The sequence below is a fragment of the Odontesthes bonariensis genome, chromosome 23 (genome assembly GCF_027942865.1).
Source record: "Odontesthes bonariensis isolate fOdoBon6 chromosome 23, fOdoBon6.hap1, whole genome shotgun sequence".
Taxonomy (NCBI): Eukaryota; Metazoa; Chordata; class Actinopteri; order Atheriniformes; family Atherinopsidae; genus Odontesthes; species Odontesthes bonariensis.
Genome location: NC_134528.1, coordinates 7,813,374 through 7,833,355, shown reverse-complemented (window position 1 = coordinate 7,833,355; position 19,982 = coordinate 7,813,374). Strand labels below are relative to the sequence as shown.

The following is a 19,982-nucleotide window of genomic DNA, read 5'->3' as shown; positions in this document are numbered from 1 at the left end:
AACCCGCCCCCCCCCTAAAAACTGAAGAAAACCGAGACAGTGTGGGTAGGATCAGAACCTAAAAATAAGAAGAATTCTTTGTCTACTGTCAGAAACAGTTTTTACAGAGTCTGTCAGCGCAGATGCAGAATGCAGGAAGCAACAATGTGGCCTGCATATACCGGACGTGTTATTGGCCAAGTAGGTTTGACGTGAGTGAAGTTTCGTTGGGTCCTAACGCTGCTCTCTTTATCTCACAGTTCACTCCAGTTTGACTGCCCAGGGGTACCAGCTTTTAAATGTGGACTGGAAATTGAATAGTCATCATTTTTCTGTAACTTATTTTTCTTATTGTTTATTATTTGGTGTGATATAGGTGTGGTGTGGGAAGGCAAAGCAGTAAAACCTCTCTGCTGGACTGTGTGACTGTGATTGACATGAGGAACTTGCACATATTTCTTTCGGTTGTTTGACAAAACTGTTTGAATTTTAATCATTTCTGTCGGATGTAACCCCGACAATCATGATCAGTGATGATTTGTGCATTTTTCTGGGAATCTCTTCCAGCTGACAGTAAATGTCCTTACAGCGCGTGGAGGCGGACACTATGACCCAGGCGCTTTGTGCTCCATGCAGCAGCAGTCTGCCGCTACTAGAGGACCAGAAATCTGCGGCTCACAGAATGAACAGATCAAAATGATGCTGTCTATAAAAAGGGATTAAACGTAAGCAATCTGTCGTCAGTTGCGGTAAATCCGACGCATATCACTGTTCTCTCTTTCTGTGCATTTTTTTCCTCCCAATTACTAATGCAATTATCGAGGAAGGTTGGGTTTGCATTGGTGTGACTGCAAGGGAGCTAATGACAGATGCATCGTGCTCACTTTCTCTGTTGCACTGGAGGAGAATTGCAGTGGATGCAAGCAGGCCTTTAATGCGATCTGTTGTTTTTGTTTCTCACCCTCTGCCGGTCTAGTCGGGGCGCCACCTCCCTTGGATCGGCTGCTGGTGGATAATACAGATTTTGCCAGTGGGAGTTGGGAAAGGGAGACATGCCGTCGTTGAGCATCCGTTGCGACGCTTGACTGACCATGATGAAGACGGAATCCACATCCAAGAGCACCGGCTCTGGCTCCACGCTCAGGAGCCCATCTCCGCACAGAAACGCGTACGAGGCGGGGATGCAGGCCCTGAAGCCAGTCAAAGACAATGCTCCGAATGGGGACATGCAGGACGGTCCCCGAGGGCGCAGGTACGGCTCCAACGTGCACCGTATTAAAAACATGTTCCAGCAGATGCAGACCACATCTCCAGCCGATGCCGAGGGAGAGGACTGCTGCAGGAGCGCGGACAAGTCGGTGCGCCTATCCCTCCCCAGAGCCGGCAGCCTGAACGAGAACGTGGACCACAGCGCGCTGCTGAAGCTCGGATCCACCGTGTCCGAGCGCGTCAGCAAGTTCGACACCAAATCGGAAAATGGGCACCCACGGGCTTCGTCGCCCAGCTACTCCAAGCTGCAGGAGACCCGCCGCATCTTCGAGCAGCAGCAAGAGAAGCAGCAGCAGGAGAAGCTGGCCACCACCAGGGTCCTGCTGAAGACAGATAAGGCCTCGGGTTTCCAGGATGGCAGGTTGGACGTGGTGGCCCGCTTTAATGGTAGCACAGAGTCTCTGGACAGCTTGGACACCAGTGACGCTGTGTCCCCCACAGTCAGCCAGCTCAGTGCTGTGTTTGAGCGGGCAGCCGAGCTCCGAAACAATCTCCACCGCCTCTCTTCTACACCACCGCTACCTTCCCGGGGGGTCAGCACCAAGGTGGGAGTGTTGAACTCAAAGATAATCACAAAGAGGGTCAGTGCCTTTGCATCAGGCAACCAAGAGGAGGAGATACACAATCAGAGGGGCAGAGAGGCATCTCCAAAGGGCCCCAGAGGAAGGGTAACGCCCCCATCTGACAGCATTAATGGGGGCCAGATTGTTGGCCAGTGCATCCCAGCTATTGAACTTTCAACTAATGCAGGGGAGCCAAATGAATACAGAGAAAAGACTGTTTCAAATGCTGGTGTTCAGGCCAAAGCTGAGCTCAAACCTGAGGAGCGCTCTGGGGCCAAGGAGCCTAATAGCACAACACTGCAAGGTGACATTCACATTTCTGTGGAGAATGGAGAAATTTCAAGTGAGAGGCAAAGTTACCCTAAGAGTGGTGAGATCCTCCGGCAGGGAGAGGGGGACAAGGATGCTATGGAGGAGGAAGACAGGACTCTCAGAGATGACCAGTCAGGCCGTGACTCTGTGGATATCAGTACCTACAGTGCGGTGGGGGAAGACTTTGAAGGAAGCCAGAAGGATGAGGAAGAAGACGAGATAGATGACCGCTATGAGCCCGAGTCCAGCTGTGTGGAGATTGCTGGACTGGCTATGGAAGAGGATCCGCCCCCTTCAAGGAAGATTCGCTTCAGCACAGAGCTTATCAAGGTGAGGATGTATGCAGCGGTAAAACACATCAACTTAGTAGAAATAATTGCACATAAAATATGATGATGCTGTCTTTCACATAATAACCCTTGGGGCATATTTAATCAGGCTTATGTACTCATTTCTAAAGTGTTATTATGTCTACAGGATATTTTGTGTGGGATTTGTTTGTTTAGAGGTCTGTTGAATTTGACCTTAGAGCTTATCTGCTGTGCTACAGTCATAGCTAGCGCTTTTGTCAGCTGTTTTAATGAACTCACTCAGCTTCTTTCACTGTCAGACAGATGCTGACATTTTGATTTTACCCTGTTTCAACACAGGGCTTTGCACACTACTAACACCCTCCCTCTACAGTAGCTTGCTGCTAATGGATGGTTCTGCATTCCTACTGTGCAGCTGACATGAGCCCTAAACAAGCTGTGATGTAGATCATTATCTTAAATGCAGGAGCTGCTACAGTAAATAATTTCTGGGGTAGGAATAACAAAATGGCCTGGAGAGTTACCCTTGTATTTAGAGAAGTGGTCACAATGCAGTGGAAGATAAAAGTTCAGTGTATGGGAAGCTTGGTGAAAAATGGAGGGCTTTTGGGTGTGTGAGAAGGACAGGGACAGTGATGGAAAACCAGTGAGATGAGAGAATAGGACAGGACAGAAAAGCAGGAGGAGGAAGAGTTGATTCCTGTGTTTGGCAGTGGTGTAATGACCCAGAGAGGAGCATCAGATTTTCCCCAGCTCAGTCTTGCTGCTCTGCTCTGCCTCGAGCTCTGAGCCATGCAGAGATTGTGCCAGCCAAAGTGGGCCCTGACACTGTACATCACACTCATTTCCTCTTGCAGTAGGCCATTTCTTTTCAGTGACTAAGTGCTCCTGTCCCTTATCATGACCGCTCAAGTCAAGAGTTGGCCTTTGTTATTTTGTCATGGCTGCATGTTGCCCAGTAGCGTTTAGTTACTGATGGCCTTATATTTTCATATGAAACAACAGAGAATGATAAAGTCTGATGTTAGATAAAGACTTTTAGCAATAGCCTTGGGAACATTACACTTTAAAGGGATAGTTTAACATTTTGAGGACTATGATTAAAATTTTTCTATAGAATAATGAAACCCTACTTTCCACAGCTGCCTGTAATGTTGGAACTATTCCATTAATGCTGTGACTATAGTCACTAAGTTGGAAGTAATGTAGCATTTCACCAGTGAAAGGCAAAGGAAAATATAAGTAAATGATATAAATAGGGCTGCACAATATTTGGATAACACGCGATATGCAATATCTTGTTGATATTGTTATCAAGTTCACATTGCCTGACGTTACAGAGCCATGTGCATGACCTCTGATGATGCCATTCATGTAGCATGGTTCGCCACTACAGTACTGTGCACTTGTATTTTAGCCTAGTTCAATACAGCTTCAACAGAGGCGGTGTGAGGTGTCATCTCAATTATCATTTCAAACAGCATACTGGCATCACGAAATATAGGAAATTGAAATTGCACAAGAAAAGAAGACTTTTAAACACATTATTTTATCCCTATGAGATCAACGGTGCATACCAGGAGGCACCATTATATATGGGGTGATAAAAAGGTCCTAGCTTATCAGCTTTGATAGAAAGCTGAAAATGGCTGGGACTGCAGCCGCCTCTGGAGAATAACCTCCTATTGAGTCCTTTCATACTGTATCAGTGTGGCCTTTGTTATGGAGATTGATGCAAGGGCAGATGAGAGTAAAAGGGAGGGTGTGAGGTCAAATGGGAGGGGCCTTATTATGCAGCTCAAATGTCATGCCACTGTATAACTGCCAGCTCTTCAGTCACACTGTCACTCGGTTTCTCCTCAAAACAGGAAGTGCCCGTTTTTAGTGCATATTTCCCGTCTGTGCAATTATTCAGCTTTCGGCCACAGAGCAGTCTTGTGGTGGTGAACGCAGTTTAACGGGTTCACCAATGTCTTTCTTTAATGTCTTTCTTTGTCCCTGTTCGACGCTGAACACTCCTCTGTGTCTGTCTGTCTGCATCTGTCTTCTCAAACTGGCAAAAATAGCAGTTCTGCTTCGGGTAGAGTTCACACTAGGCTCCTCCTGACACTCTTTCTTTCGCTCCTTCGTTTTTTTCCCCCTTTCGCTCTTTGTCACCAGGCTGCTACTGTTTGTAAAAATAGCAGCATTGTTATCGGCAGAGACTCGCCTCGCTTTTGACGGCCGCCTCCTTGTTGAACACAGGAAGCTGCCTCTCATGTCTTATTCATTTTGTTTGCTTGTTTCTTTTGGCTTAATTCTGTATCACTCAACAACAAAATACTTTTTGTTTTGGATGTAATCTTCTGGCAAGTTTGGATTTTTAATTATTTATTCTACTGTGCCGGGAGAGCTTTTTGTTTAAAAAGAAGATAATCTCTATTGGATTTGCGCTGTGCCCCCTCCAAAACAGAAATAATCTGATTTATTTTTCATACACCAGAATCCCCTTGCTCACTCATCACCTAGCTTGCTCTTATATTTTTCATGCCTTCTGCCACCATCAAACACACATTTACACACACAAATGCATACCCTTTCCTGTGGGTTTCTGCTGCCAACACAACTCTGAACAGCAGTCCTGCGAGTCTGTGCATATAACACCTTTGAATTCTTTCACACTGTATTAATTACAGAAAAATAACAGTTATTGTGTTTTAGCAATCTGACAGAATTTAATTATGTCAAACATATCGGGACGAATTGCAGTTTTAAAGGTTGCTACCACAAACTGCAAAATACAGAAAACACCAAATGCAACTTTTGGTAGTTTGTGTTAGCGACACAGATCAGTTAGCGAGGGAATGGGCAATACATCACCACATGTCACCGTATCCTCAAACTGTCTATTACTTTAGACTCTGTGCGGCTTGCAGCATCTCATACAGGACATTACTCATAGCCAGGAGGGGTGGGAGACCAGACAGATTATCAGCAAGGTCATGCTGTCCCACTTCTCAGTCCTGCAGTGGTGGGTTGCAAGCATTTGTGTGCTGTATGCACTTGCTCAGGTTACTGCGACAAGCCATGTTATGCAATACCTCACTCCCAATGTCTGCTGCTCTGTCTTGTCCATCCTGTCATCACATTGACAGAGAAATTGCAGATGCCGCTTACAGTCATATGTAAGGCATTGACTGAACTGTACGAAGTGGTGAAAGTTACTGGTTCTGAATTTTAAAATTACTCTTAATATTGACTAAGGGATCAGGCTGATTTTTTTATTTTTCTGATTTTAGAAATTCAACTGAATAAATGACTAAAGTCAAAGTCTTTTAAGACATTTTTCAACCTCCAACGGGTTAGCTTGATAAGACTGCTGCTATAAATTGCAAAACAACAATGGATATAAAAGTGCACGTATTCCCGTCATATATTTGTTTCAATTAGGTTAGAATTTGTGCAGCGGATGGATATTGTGGGATGGAAACCCATGCAAATTAAAATGGCCCTCATGATAATTGGGGCCAAAAGAATTCATAACAACAATGTACCGGTTGCATTATCTGTTGAAAAATATCTCTAAATTCAATCAGTAAAAATGTTTAGCTTTGTTTATTGTATGTCTTGTTTCTTTTTGGCAAATATATTTCCAAAAAAAAAATCAAATTGTGGGGAGAAAGAGAGTCTGTAACTGTACAAAAGTGTGCCAAAAAACAATTACACCCAATGAACAGTGGAAAAGCATAAATAATTGATATTCTTACTGAATAACAGCATAACCCCCTGAAAAGACATCATATAGTTATCTAGTATAGTTGCTGTATCAGTTCATGTAGTGAAGGGATGTTTAGTTCTCTGCGGTGACCTTGTTTTAATGCTGCTGTGCTCTCCCCAGGGTCAGAGCTTATCCCAAACCTGACCGCTGACCAAAGGGTGTCTTGCCAAAATACATGGGCTTTGATGCCATGCAGCCGTAGCTATGATGAACCTTTCATATCCATTTTATTGTCAGGCGAGGATTGGCCCAACATAATGGCAACCAGGGCCATCCTTATTTTCTGTCAGTGCGTTGCTCGTCTGGAATCTGGATTGACACAACAGTTTTTGGAGGATTTAGAAGCTATTACCTGCCAATTGTTTGACCAATGCTTGTGCTATTACATTTTAAAGGGAAAAAGTTCAAACATACATTCTGACCCTATAATACTGGACTAGTTACAGCATATGTAAAGATAAACATGTGGCATGCAAAGTATGAACAGCCATTTTACATATCTTACCTTATACATGGTTATTAATCACTTTGATTCTCTGGCATCTAAGCTAGAAATGGAGAATAACAGTGAATTTACTTGCCAAATTAAAAAAGTTGGGGAAAAAAACAAAAAAGCAAATAATGGAAAGTTGGTTGCTGCAGAGTGCAGAGAGAGTGGAAAACACCATTTCTGTTGTAAAACAGCACCACCTCCACACACACATCCTATTGGCAAAATCCAAAATTAGATCTGTTTTTGAGTCCACAGGGAAAGAAACACAGCAGTTGACATGCAGCTGTGGGTAGTGGGAATCGGGGGTGGGGGTTGCGGTCTTGCTTGTTAACACCAGTGTGTGTTACCCAGTTGCAGCCAGAGGGCCATCACGATGGAACCCCACTGTATCGGAGCAGAGGCTTACAGGGCAGCTCTATCATTTAGCCATCTTCTTCTCACGACAACTGCATTGCAAAATAGTGGCTGTCACTTACTGCCTGCTTTTAATACCCTTTCCAGTTCCAAGTGTGTGCTCTTTATAGTCACAAACACAATCTGTTAGTTGGTGAGTGGCTCTAGCTAGCTGCCCACTGAGCTTTTGTAGGACATCCCAGACTGCTGGTAGCAGAGGGAGGGAGGAAGGGAGTTTCCTGGCCATCTGTTAGCTCCTCTGACCTACTATCTGCCACAACTGGAACAGTGTCCTTCTCCAGTCTTACCCACCCACCCCCCTCCAGCACACTGCCTTTAATCCCAATGTTTGTCTTCCAAAGGCATCCACCTCACGATTGGAGGGCTTCATGTACTGGCCTATGTGCTTAAGTTAGGCTGGGTCAGAGGTTACATCATGCAGGATCACAATTAGACTGTCTGGCCTGTGTTGGATATATAAGAAGAAAATAAAAACCTCCTACTGGAAGTGAAACTGTTAATTTTGAGGCAGTGAAGGCACGATTCTTTCCTGGCCTGCACCGTGGCACCTGTTCCAAACTTTCCCATGGCCACAACACACAATTCATCCCGGCTGTTTACTTACAGTGCCACATTTAATGCTGGAGAGCCTCCTTGTTGTTTAATCTTTTGCAGCATAGTGGGCGTAAATTGAGGGCGCTACCAGCTGTGGCCTGTTGACTTTTAAACTCGAGGAGCGAAGTAGTGCCACGTAAGCAGAGACCATGCAGGCTTGGAGTGCACTGTTGTTGTTTTATGATCTGCTACATATGATTGAAACAGTGTATTTTGTGTCTTTAATCCATATTCTGTTAATCTGTCAAAATACAAAGGTAACCTAAATCAAAAGCCATTAGACTTCAGCGTTGCTCGCATGATGTCATGCAGTGGGCTCAGTTGAGTTCTAAAAGCAAACAGCTGTTCAAGCATAAGTACTATTGCAGTAACTAATTAAAATCCTATTAATTCAGTCTGTTGCTTTTTAAAAAAATGTTTTATTGCTCAGCTAGTAGTTGAATGTCTATTTAGAGAGGAAATTTCCACTTTTTCATATAGTTTGTTTTGACTGACAAACAGGTGAACACCCAAATTGTTGCAACTATGGATAAATCCATTTTTATTCGTAAAAGAAGACATCAGGATTTTAGAATTTATGCTCATTTGCACACCTGTTGAGAGTTAGATGAGAAAAGTTTCACCTCCCTCAAACCTCCTGAGTAAATACGGGGTTGTGGCCAAGAGATGATTAGCTTTGCTTAGCAAAAGGACTGGAAACAGTGGGAATCTGCAAGCTGGGGTAACTTCATTGTGATGTCAAGACTCCAGGAAATTCCTGTTAATGTCAAAGAAATAATCAGTTTTTGATGATTTCTGTCCTTATTTATTGTCACAAATTAGGCTCAAAAAGCTTGAGATGGCAACATATGTGTAGGTTGTTGCTGTGTTGAGGAGCTATGGAAATTACATATCCACGATGACGATGCATGAACGTTAAAACATTTGAGCACTAATCATATATACTTTTCTGATCCTGAACATGTACTTTAACTCCCAACCCATTTCACCATTTGGAGATGATAGGAATGTAGAAAAGTGAGGAATCGCGAATAAGAGTGAAATACAGGGGTGAAAGGACTGTTGGATTAGTTCTGATCCTGTGGTCTCTTGTGAAGTTCTTCATCACCAACAGGATTATCCAGGTATTAATAATACCTGGACCTCTATTAATAAGATTAAGAAGACCTCTCTCTATAAAGATGTATATCACACTAAAGGAGTCTCTTCTTTTTGGGCCAAAATATAATGACAAAAATCAATTTGTTTGTATAGAAACTGTTCTTTTAAAAGTTAGTAACATCTTTTTCCATTTTTACTCTCATCTCTATGGTTCTATCCGTAAACTCAGCTACTCTGCTTGTTAGAAAGCAGATTGGTAAAAAGAGTTAGGACTACAGTTAGGCTCAGGTTGAACTATTAAAGCAGCAACTTTATGCTCATACTTCCACAGTAAGATCTGAAACTGTAAGCACTGCTGAATATGTTTAATAACCTTGTTAATCTTGCACAGCAGATATGCCTGTTCTTTCCTGCAGCCACTCACAAATAAAACATATCCATGCATACTGACAATTTCACTTATAATGCCTTGGGCCCCAAATTGTAGAAATTTCTGAGTCATGCACACCTTTTCAAACGCTACCACACTAGCATGTTACCTTAATCATCCCTCATCTGATCGGCCTCAAAATAAGTTGGTAACTGAACTCTATCCAAACTTGCATGTCTGCTTTCTATGGAAACTCCTGATAAATAAGAGACAACATTTTGCTGTTCTCCTGATTGTAGCGGACCCAGAGGAACTGTCTCTGCAGCCATTTCCTTTGTCATTCCTTTGACTTTCAGTTCAATTTTAGTAACTTATTTATTCATTATCTTATTTGTTTATTTATTTATCTATTCATTTATTTATTTATTGACACAAAGTTGGTCAAACGTATGTGGTTAGTTGAACATTTTAATCCAAAATCAGCTGGTTGCTTGTGCTGTGTGTTTGAGATCGTAAATCCCACAGTATAAGATCAACAGAGTCTGATTGGTTCACAAATCATGAACGCTGTCAGTAGTTGGTAGAATGTGTCAGCACAAAGCATTGTGAATGGCTATTGTCTAGAATGGATAAAATCCATTCAGCATAATGGATATAGCCAAAGGGCATGTTGGGTGTGCTTAGTGTCTGCAGGTTCTCAGGCAGATCCACTCCGTTTCAAAACGGAAGCCCCCCAAAAAATGGAGGGTGTCACAGCGGCGAAGTCCATCTGCTAAAAATTCTGCAATATTTCACAAAAATATTAATATCTTGTCCGTGAACTAATTCAATTACTTGTCATTTTTGCATAAAAAACCCAGATACATAGATTTTAATTGTATAGTTTGAAGTTTACAGAACTTTAAAGCAAATAGTGATGTTAAAATTTCTGAAAAACTTGGATTCTTTATCTCATGTAAGAACAGACAGGGACAGCACTAATTTGGTTAAAGAAGAAACTTTCCAAACTCTTTTCTTATGGGTAAGGAAAGCTAAAACGTAAAGGCAAAAGCTTGTCAAGGATGCATGAAAATAAAGATATATATTATAAATATTATACGTATTATAAAATAATATTATATATATGTACATTTTGAAAGCAGGGGCTGGTTACATTTCAAAAGGAGCAGTCAAAAGGCTCTATACTGTGGGGTTGCCAGGGAAACGGGGGGCCCATACTGTATGACTGAAGCGCATCAATAAAGCCTCAAGATTGTCATTTTTAACTCAATTATTGACATGTTAGAGGAAGAAAAGCAAAGAGAGGCTACAAGAAAAAAAAAGTGTGAATGTGTTGTAGGTGAGGGGACAAAGCTTGTGGAGAGAAAAGTTGAGAAAATGTCTTCAAACAAAACAAAGAATGTCTGAGAGAAGGGGTTCCAGCATTGAATTAGTGTAGCTAGTGGAGAGTGCAAGGTGCTGCATACATAATTACCCTGGAAGACTGAAAGTGAGGCTTTGAAAGATTCAGCTTACTGTGTGTGTGTGGCCTGTGAGCAGCAGCTGCAGAAGGCCTCCATTAGCATGCTGGAAGAGGTTATGTAAACTGTCATGCTGTTAGACCAGAGTGAATGTGGGAAGTTGAGCCTTGAAAACAGAGGTCTCTGTCTTCATGAGAGCAACTTTAGTGGCTGCGACTGATTTTCCCCTGTGTGTTTTTCATTACTACTGTGAAATAATACAGTTCGGAGGCCTGGAGGAAATGCTGCGGCTATCTCTGTTGAAATGGTCAATAAAATTGAATTGCATTATGTCTGCATTAACAGTGGTGGTCAGCTATTATCAAACCATGAATCTAGTTATGAGTCTCAGGTGCATACATCTCTACAACCTCTCAACGTTTGGTAATAGGATAGCATGAAGGTCTTAAGTCTGTTAAGTTCAGTGTCAGTCCCTCTCTGTTCTGTTGATAGTGGAACTGAGTGGAGCAACTTCTTCATCAAAGACAAATTGCATTGCTGTCTTTTTTTTGTAAGCTTAAGCAGATACATTTTACACCAATAAAAGAGAAATACTGGATTTAAAACACCAATGATGTATGCCCCCTATATTCCAAAGCATTCTGTGTTTGGGGCATTTGGAAACATCATGCTTAGCTTTAGAAAACATTGTGTGAGAAACAGTCCCATTTTCCAATTTGCCTTCCCCGTCTTTCTGTATATGAAGGATGCTTGTAATCTTTTCCATGGAGTGTATATAATAGACAGTTTCTGACGCAGTCAATAGTTTGACACATGTGAGAACTTGATTACCTGCAGGCATGTCACAATCTGCATACTTTGTCACTCTGCACCTAATTTGGCGGTGATGTAACTCGATGAAGCACTGAAACATGCAGTGAATCTGTCTTCACCAGTGCACAGGAAGTGAATAATTTTTTTCATTCACTTAAGTTAAGTGACTTTATTTATACCCAAAGGATGATTTGGTCCTCCGCTTTTAACCCATCCAGGTTGGCACCTGTTGACACACACGCACAGGGTCACACACTCAGAGACAGATGCCAACCTGGAGCGGTGGGCAGCCATGAAAGCGCCCAGGGAGCATGGGGGTACGGTGCCTTGCTCAAGGGCGCCTCAGCTGTGACAAGGAGGTGGACTGACACCCCTCCAGCTATCAGTTCCACCAAGCGAGAGTGGGAATCAAACTGCCAACCTTCTGGTTATTGGACGACTGACTCTAACCACTGAGCCACAGCCGCCCATAACCAAATATAGTAACATCACTTGAGGTAAAAAGAGAAGGGGTCCGAGGCACTCTGAAGTCCTTAAAAGTCCTTTATTAAATGATGGACATCCATCATTTAATAAAGGACTTTTAAGGACTTCAGAGTGCCTCGGACCCCTTCTCTTTTTACCTCAAGTATGCTACTTTGGATACCGATGAGCACCTGAAGATTTTTATTGCCCCACAGACGCAACTTATTCTCTTTCTCTCTCTACATAGTAACATCACTGTTACTATATTTGGAGTAAATGTGAGATCTGAGACAAGAACATAATAACTCACCGCAGCTGCGGAGGGAAGAAAGGGACACCTTCACAAATACAGTTATTAAAAGAGAGCGAGAAGGAATATTATTCATCTTTACCCATACTGCAGAGGCTTGCTGCTCCCCTCCGAGATTATTTAAGCCATTCAGACGTGAGATGTCCTCGGGAACTACAATACCCTTATGTTGCATCAATATCATAGTTGACTAAAATATTAGAAAGGGGGTTACATATAAATATAACATAGACAACAATGCCAGCACCCAAGATATCCCCGAAGAGTGCACCGTCACAGTGTTGTGGCTGTCTGGGATACAGACTTACCCAATAAAGTTTAAGTGTGATTGTCAGTCTAATGCAGTCTTCAATTCCTCCTGTAGGTCTTTGCCACTTATCCCAACGAGGACTACGACAGACGTAATGAAGATGTCGATCCCATGGCAGCATCAGCTGAGTATGAGCTGGAAAAGAGGGTGGAGAGGCTGGACCTGTTCCCTGTTGAGCTGGAGAAAGGTACTGAACATTAGAAAGTTAAACACAATTCACAGCCCACTTTTGTATGAAGTCTTCCTGCGAGAGCTGGAGCCTCGGGTTTGGCCATGCAAACATTCACGGTATTTTGACCAGCTTGCTGGTTTGCAGTATAATAGGAAACGGAATACAAATATTCTATTCATGAAAAGGATTCATTTGTTATTACTTATGTAAAAAAAGGGCCCGGAGTCCTTCCATCTGCCTTCTGCTAGCCGTCCGGCTTTCCTGAAGGCAGCGTAAATGCAATGGTGCCCGTCTTTCCTTCCATTTCTCCTTCGTGAGCCACAATGCCAACATTCTTTTAACATTATGGTGCATTAATCATGTATAGAAGTCTATTTTTGGCAGTGTACAGGGTGAGTTACATGGGATACCATATGTGACAGTGAGGTGCTGCTGTGTGCCCTATGCATTTGTAAAATAGAGCACACAGCTCTACTCCTACTACATTACTCCTCAGGCAGGAAATCTCGGTGTTATTCTGATACTGATCTAACTTTCAAACAGTAACTAAAATAGTGTTTCAAGACAACATGAGGGTTGATCATGTTTGGCCTTGAGATACATAGAATTTTGTGCTTTCGTGCTTTTATTACAGCTATAAATCAATTACAGCTTGCACAGAATGCTGATGTCAGGTCTACAAAGAAAAATAAAAATCTTAAGGCAGAACTGTGGATCAAAATTGGATGAGAAAGAATTTTGCTCCGGTTTATGCATACAATTAAAATGAATAATTTTTTTTAATTTGCATCATTTCTGCATTTAAAAAGTTTGATATGCATTCATTTCCTGCCATGTCTTTTTAAATGCCTTTCTTTTTTACATTTAAAGTACTTTTGTTTGCAATTACATAACACTTAAAACCAGTTCATCTACTATGAAGTTTAGCTCTAAAAGATAAATATATTAGATTGCATGATGATTAATCATGATGGGGTTTCATCTGTGGTAAAGAGCTTTGTGTAGTCTGTATCAGCACAACTGTTAGCAAGCACATGACCTGCTTTTCAGCCTAAAAAAATTCCAAAACTCCATGCTTGAACAACTAACCAATCAAACTTACAAAGAGCTGTTAAACATGGATAACTGTAGCAGTTTGGTAATAGCTGGTCTGCTCCTCCCCGCACCCTTTAAGATGGCGATGGTCTGGGCATCAGTATCATCGGGATGGGTGCTGGAGCTGACATGGGTCTGGAGAAACTGGGCATCTTCGTCAAGACTGTCACAGATGGAGGAGCAGCACACAGGGATGAAAGGTTAGTTCCCAAAGTCTTTTTACACCAAGCTGACAGTCGGCTGTCACTAAACATCTTGTGTCGATCGTCTTTTCAGTGTGTGATGCACCCCCTGCTCACTCTATCGGAGTTTAAAAAAAAAAAAATCTACTTTGTCTTCTGGTTTCTTTGTTGAATAGCTTAACTAGACTACAGCTTCCCTCTGCACTGGGGAGTTATGCTCTATTGCACAGGCGTAGATGGTATGTCCTAACTGGCTACTGAATGTGGTCTTTGCCCTGATGCTGGAAACACATGGTGACCCAGCAGGAAACTTTTCATCATCACTAGTTCTTTATGTCTGTTTGGTGTACGAGAGCCAATATCTAAATCTGATACCTGTCCTGTACAGTCTGTATTCAAATATATTGGGTCAAATTGTCAGTTAAACTGAAAAGGCCTTTGCTTTTAGGGCCTTGCTGCCTAGATCTAGGACTTGATAAATGGAGTTTGGTTCGTGTGGATATAACGAGGATGAACAAAGACCACAATCGAGCTATTTCTGTAAAACTCTAAACCGTCTCTGCAGGATCCAGGTGAACGATCTGATTGTGGAGGTGGACGGGACCAGTTTGGTGGGAGTCACCCAAAGCTTTGCTGCCTCCGTGCTCAGGAACACCGCAGGAACTGTCAAGTAAGGGGTCACTTTGAATAGTCACATTTGTATTGCAACTGCTTTGACTTGCTTTTACATCAAGAAGCACAATCAGCCGGTGTGATGCCTGTTAGCCTTCCCAGGAAAAGAGACGTTGGCTTGGTTGGTTCATAACGAAATATTTCAGCAACTGCATGGTCATGAATTTTTGAAAGATTAATTCTTGTTGCTTTGGTGATGCTCTAGCACCACATTACCTTCATCTAGCAGCTTCATGAGGTCAAACTTACTGTTACATTTCAATTCTGACAAACTTTGATTAAAAATACACATTACATGCTAAGCATCAACATGTTGGTACTGTCATTGTGTACATGTTGTTTTGTGGTTTTCAAAGTGCTTTAACTGTCACTAGGACTTTGTTTTACAGCTTGATATGACATCCAGCATTCTTCCTTAAATAGATGGTTTCCTTTTGATATATACCCTCAGTCAGGCTTACACACAGGACTGACTTCTACCACATCCTGCCCATTCACTTAACCAGACTGAAGATTTATATCGCAAGGCTCACAGGGTCATGATTATACCCTTCTGCTTTTAAGAGCTCCTTTTTAGAGACTGTCTGAATGAGGTCCAAAGACTCCACTTGGGAGCCACAGAAAACACAGTTATCAGTGACAAATCAAGTTGGCATCACAAGTATCATTTTAAAATGCCAGACAGCTATTCGCAGCTTTGCTCTTTGACTGTTTCTGTGAGCTCCTTTTTTTGTAATTTAAGCTCATTTATAATTCAGGGTTTAGTGGTCAGTACTGTTGGGGTAAATTGTTAGTGTTGTGAGACCTGTGAAGATCAGAGACCTCCATAGATAGCTCATACATTATGGATGTGCTGCAGCGACAACCGAGTTCAGACCTATTCATGAAAATCGCCAGACAAATAGGCCGAGACAGGAAGTGTGTTTGCGGACATTTAATTACCCGTTAACGCTGCAGAAATTTAATGGTGGCGGTGGCTGGCTTAATAACTGTCTGCTGCTTTGTCATGACTCAATGTAATTTTCCCTGTTTGCTATTTGCTTTAATATGACAGAGATTTGTGAGCCTCACAGTCAGCAGACATAGCCTCTATAACAACCAGCACAATGAGCTAAAAGAGATGCAGACTCGAGGGTTTGATTTTAAGAGTTAAAGAGAGTAGCTCCTCCAGCTCAGTTCAGCTGATTACAGGAAACCATTTTCTGTTATCAGATTACATTAATACATTTAACTACAACAACTCAGGAAGGTTGTAAGCTGTTTCTTATACAAGATAAAACGCTCTCAGTCCTTAAAAGCCAGTGTTCATGCTCCTCAGTGATGAGGACAAAGAGAGGCCAACATGTACTACTTAGCATGCACAAACAGCATTATCTTACATCAGATAATGGGTATATTCGGAGCAGACTGCCTCTCTGGACATAGTGTGAGTTGAACTTTCTTTCTAACGGATAAATGTATAAATGCAGGTTTGTGATCGGGCGAGAGAAGCCAGGTGAACAGAGTGAAGTGGCCCAGCTCATCCAGCAGACGCTGGAGCAAGAGCGCTGGCAGAGGGAGATGATGGAGCAGCGCTACAACCAATACATGGATGAACAAGAGGTTAGTCTCAAAATCTACCGAGGGACTACCGGTGTAGGATCTAGCATGAATCAGTGATGGTGCACTATCTGAGCGGTGGAGAAATGAGGCTGCAATGCTCACTAATCCAGTATCCTCCCATATTCCCCTCCCCCCTCCGATTTCAAGCACAAAGTCCTCTAATCACATTCACAGATTTTCAGAAATGATGTCAAATAAGATTAAATGTTCTTTAGTAGGTGCAGCTGAAACATATTCCTACACAAAGCTTATCTAAAACAAATGAATCACTGTAACCTTCACAGCCTATTCAGACAAAAACTATTACTTTAAAATGAATTACAGAGTTTGTTTTTGCTGTCCTCAGTTTACTCTTTATGTCCTTGGTTTCCCATATGGAATTTAGAAATGTATCTCACTGCCATGATAAACAGTAAAAAGCATCCAGCGTGTATTATCAGCATGATCAGACAATAAGCTCAGCTCAGAAATGGGGACAAATCAGGATGACTCGGATTTTGTGCCCTTGTGAGACTATTCGTTTGTTTTTTCAGAGCTCAGATTTCCTCCATTTTTGTTGAGACGTGCAGCACTTTCACTCAAAATGCCTTTAATTTGCTTGTAATAACAGAGAGCAAGTTGCCCCATGCACGGACAGCGTGAGAGTGGGTGGTTCTTGAAAAGCAGGGGGTTGTATAATGGGAATGTCAGTGCGCTCGTTTGAGTTTTTTACCATCTAGTGCCCATTTGGTGTCAATGCACACAAGTAAGACCATTGAATTACTGTCACTTTGTCTTTTTGTTTTTATCCAGACATTTAACTTAAGAATTTTATATATATATATATATATATATATATATATATATACATTAGGAATCACATAGTTCCTTGAAACCAGTGCCCCATGTGTAAAACTAAGAGACTATAGGAAAATTCTAATTCAGTCTTTATTATCTACAGTAAATGCTAATGATTTGCAGTTGTCCTATTTTTTTGGCTCTTTAGGGTTGGTTCAGTTAAAATAAGATGGGGACAAATATATCTACATATATATCTATAGATATATACATATATATATTTACAAGCTCTGTAATTCACATATAGATATAGAGATAGATATGCAGAAACCTTAGAACACTCATCATTTTAACCACGTTTGCTTTCAATGTGTTCCTCATCCCTGCAGGGTGGTGAATATGGTACAGATGAGGAAGAGGATGAGGATGAGGAGGCCAGTCCACCGTATCCCAGTGCCATCGAGGTGTTTGATTTGGCAGAGAACGAGGACATGTCCCCTCTGGAGACAGACCCTGAGAAACTGGCCCATAAATACAAAGAGGTGAGACATAATTCCCTTGATGTGGCACATTTCATCCATAATCACAGCTTATCGCCTCGACTGTATGCAACGTTATTGCAGGTTTTTCACAAGTGTCTCATTTCTTTCTCGAAGCTCCAAATAAAACATGCTGTGACACAGGCTGAGATTCAGCAGCTGAAAAGAAAGGTGAGGTTTTCAGTTTATTTAAAGACTATTCAGATTCTCACCCAATGCAACTCTGTACAAAGATAAAGCAAAGGAGCATTTGCTCTTATTTTAGAATGAAAGGATTTTGTCTGTTCACATCGTCTTGTAACTTAAAATGAATCCGTCTCTTTAGCTGCACCATGCGGAGCAAGAAAAGCAGCGCTGGCGCATGGATAAGGCCCAGCTGGAGCAGACCCTGCAGGAAAACAAGGAGCGCATGGAGAAGCTGGAGGGCTACTGGATGGAGGCTCAGAGCCTCTGCCAGGCAGTTGATGAGCACCTGAAGGAGACGCAGGCCCAATATCAAGCGCTGGAACGCAAATACAGCAAAGCCAAGCGCCTGATAAAGGAATACCAGCAAAAGTAAGAAAGGTTTAACTCCACCTCAAAAAAGCAGACAGTTAAAGTCATAGTGTTTGATACTAATTTCTGATTTCTTTAACAGGGAGATCGAGTACCTCAAGAAGGAAACCCAACGCTGTGCACAAGTTGGAGCGGAAGCCACTCTTCTGAAAGAGGAGTCGGGACAACTTCAAGAACAGGTAGGGGAGGTAATGAAGAATACTTTGTTTATATGTGGGAAATTTTTAACTTTTCAAATGTTTTCATGTCCCACAAACCTTGAAAATGCTCAAAAGTTGCACGTATGCTAAAATATCTGTCCTGAGACTCAGAACTAAGACAGGATCAATGACTGAAACTATCTTTGAAACTGATTAATGCAGCAATTTGAAATCATTGTTAGAAAACCAAAGCAGATCTTGGTTGTCCCAACCTAATTTTCTTTCTTTTTTTTTTTTTCCTAGGTGGCTGACCTGGAGTGCAGGGTGGAGGAGCTGAAATCTGAACCTTTATAAAAGCCTTTTTCCATTTCATATAAAACTTCACCTGTTGAAGGAGTGTTATTGTACTCGCATTGAACTGCAGGGTATCTCGTCACAGACTGTATGTGTCCTCAGGCCTTGTGTTTCAGCCACTTAACCCTTTTAATCGTCTTTTTTCCGTTAACATTTATGGGAACGTGAACTTTTACCATCACAAACACAGACTCTGTTGAGCTCTAGATGTACTGTTACTTCATTTTCAGAGTTCAGTATTTTCTCCTTTAATTTGTAATTTTGTGACAGACCAAGCTGTTGCTTTTAATTGCCAAAACCAAATCCTTTCTTTCTTTCGCCTAGTTTTGTGACCTTTTGTATTTTTCCTCCTCTTCTTTTTTTGTATAGATGTGATACTGTGTGGTTTAACAATCAGTTTGGTTTGTAAAAAAATTTAACGAGTATAACATTTAACACAATATAAACTAATCAGATTTAGGATTGTTGTATATTTTACGTGATGAGGATGACGGTAAAGGGGACGGCGATTGCACTGAAGAAGGCATCGACATGGTGCTTCACTGGGACGGAGGAATAAATGGGAACAAGTGTGACGTGTATTCCAAATTGTACAAACAGTAACCCAACCTTCATAGGGCCCTGTCACAAAACCTTGAGAACCACTTGCTGCCTACCTTTCCGAAGTGTTAGTGTATTTTTTACACATTACAACTGAGAAACAAGCGACCAATCCTCTGGTTTCACCCCTCGCATCTTTCAGAGAAAGGACCACGGAAACAAGCCTCCACAATGGCTGTGCCACAAATGACAACAGATCTTTTTTCCCCTCCAAATGGATGTTGTTAAGGACTTGTGTAACTGCTATTAGTTAGGACTACTGATATATGAAACGTTACCTGACTGGGAATTTAAAGAAGCCGTTACCAGCAGCAAGTTTTAGTCTCAAACCAGCAGCTGCACTTGACACCGCTGTGTGTAGCATAGAGAAAACACTGCCAGGTTTCCACCTGATTCAGTTTACGCACAGTTTAAATAAGTCTGCTTGTGTCACCTGTCATACCAGTATGTTTGTATAGTTCAGGTCAGACTTAAATATTTTCATTTTACTCAATATTTATAATGTAGTCAAGGTGAAAACTATGAGCTAACAAGGACAAAAAAAAAAAAAAAAAAAAAAACTGACAAAAGCAATGCAAAAGGTCATCAAATAGACAAAGTTATACTGTGTCATGTAAAAAGTGGTAGATCTGGATGACTGAAAAGAAAAATCTAGGATTACTTAATTTAAAAAAGCGGCATGGTTATGACTATTTTCATAATATTAAGGCTTGTACAGTGCACACGCTTTGCATTGTATGTTTTGTGGAATAAATGGTCAACAGTGACTTTTT

At 41.7% G+C, this 19,982-nt stretch overlaps 1 protein-coding gene across 2 annotated transcripts; it reads left to right on the top strand.

Annotated features, from left to right (window-relative positions):
* Positions 1 to 602: 602 nt before the first annotated feature.
* ppp1r9bb (protein phosphatase 1, regulatory subunit 9Bb) lies at positions 603 to 19,976 on the top strand. Of its 2 annotated transcripts, XM_075456972.1 has the most exons (11): positions 603 to 704; positions 956 to 2,453; positions 12,576 to 12,708; positions 13,868 to 13,988; positions 14,536 to 14,640; positions 16,112 to 16,244; positions 17,411 to 17,563; positions 17,678 to 17,731; positions 17,886 to 18,115; positions 18,198 to 18,303; positions 18,559 to 19,976. In XM_075456972.1, the coding sequence occupies exons 2-11, from the start codon at positions 1,071 to 1,073 to the stop codon at positions 18,607 to 18,609; spliced, it is 2,469 nt and encodes an 822-aa protein (XP_075313087.1). In that variant the 5' UTR covers positions 603 to 704; positions 956 to 1,070; the 3' UTR covers positions 18,610 to 19,976. The 2 variants fall into 2 exon arrangements, with proteins under 2 accessions (XP_075313087.1, XP_075313088.1); XM_075456973.1 differs by having other exon boundaries at positions 630 to 2,453; positions 18,198 to 18,294.
* Positions 19,977 to 19,982: the final 6 nt, after the last annotated feature.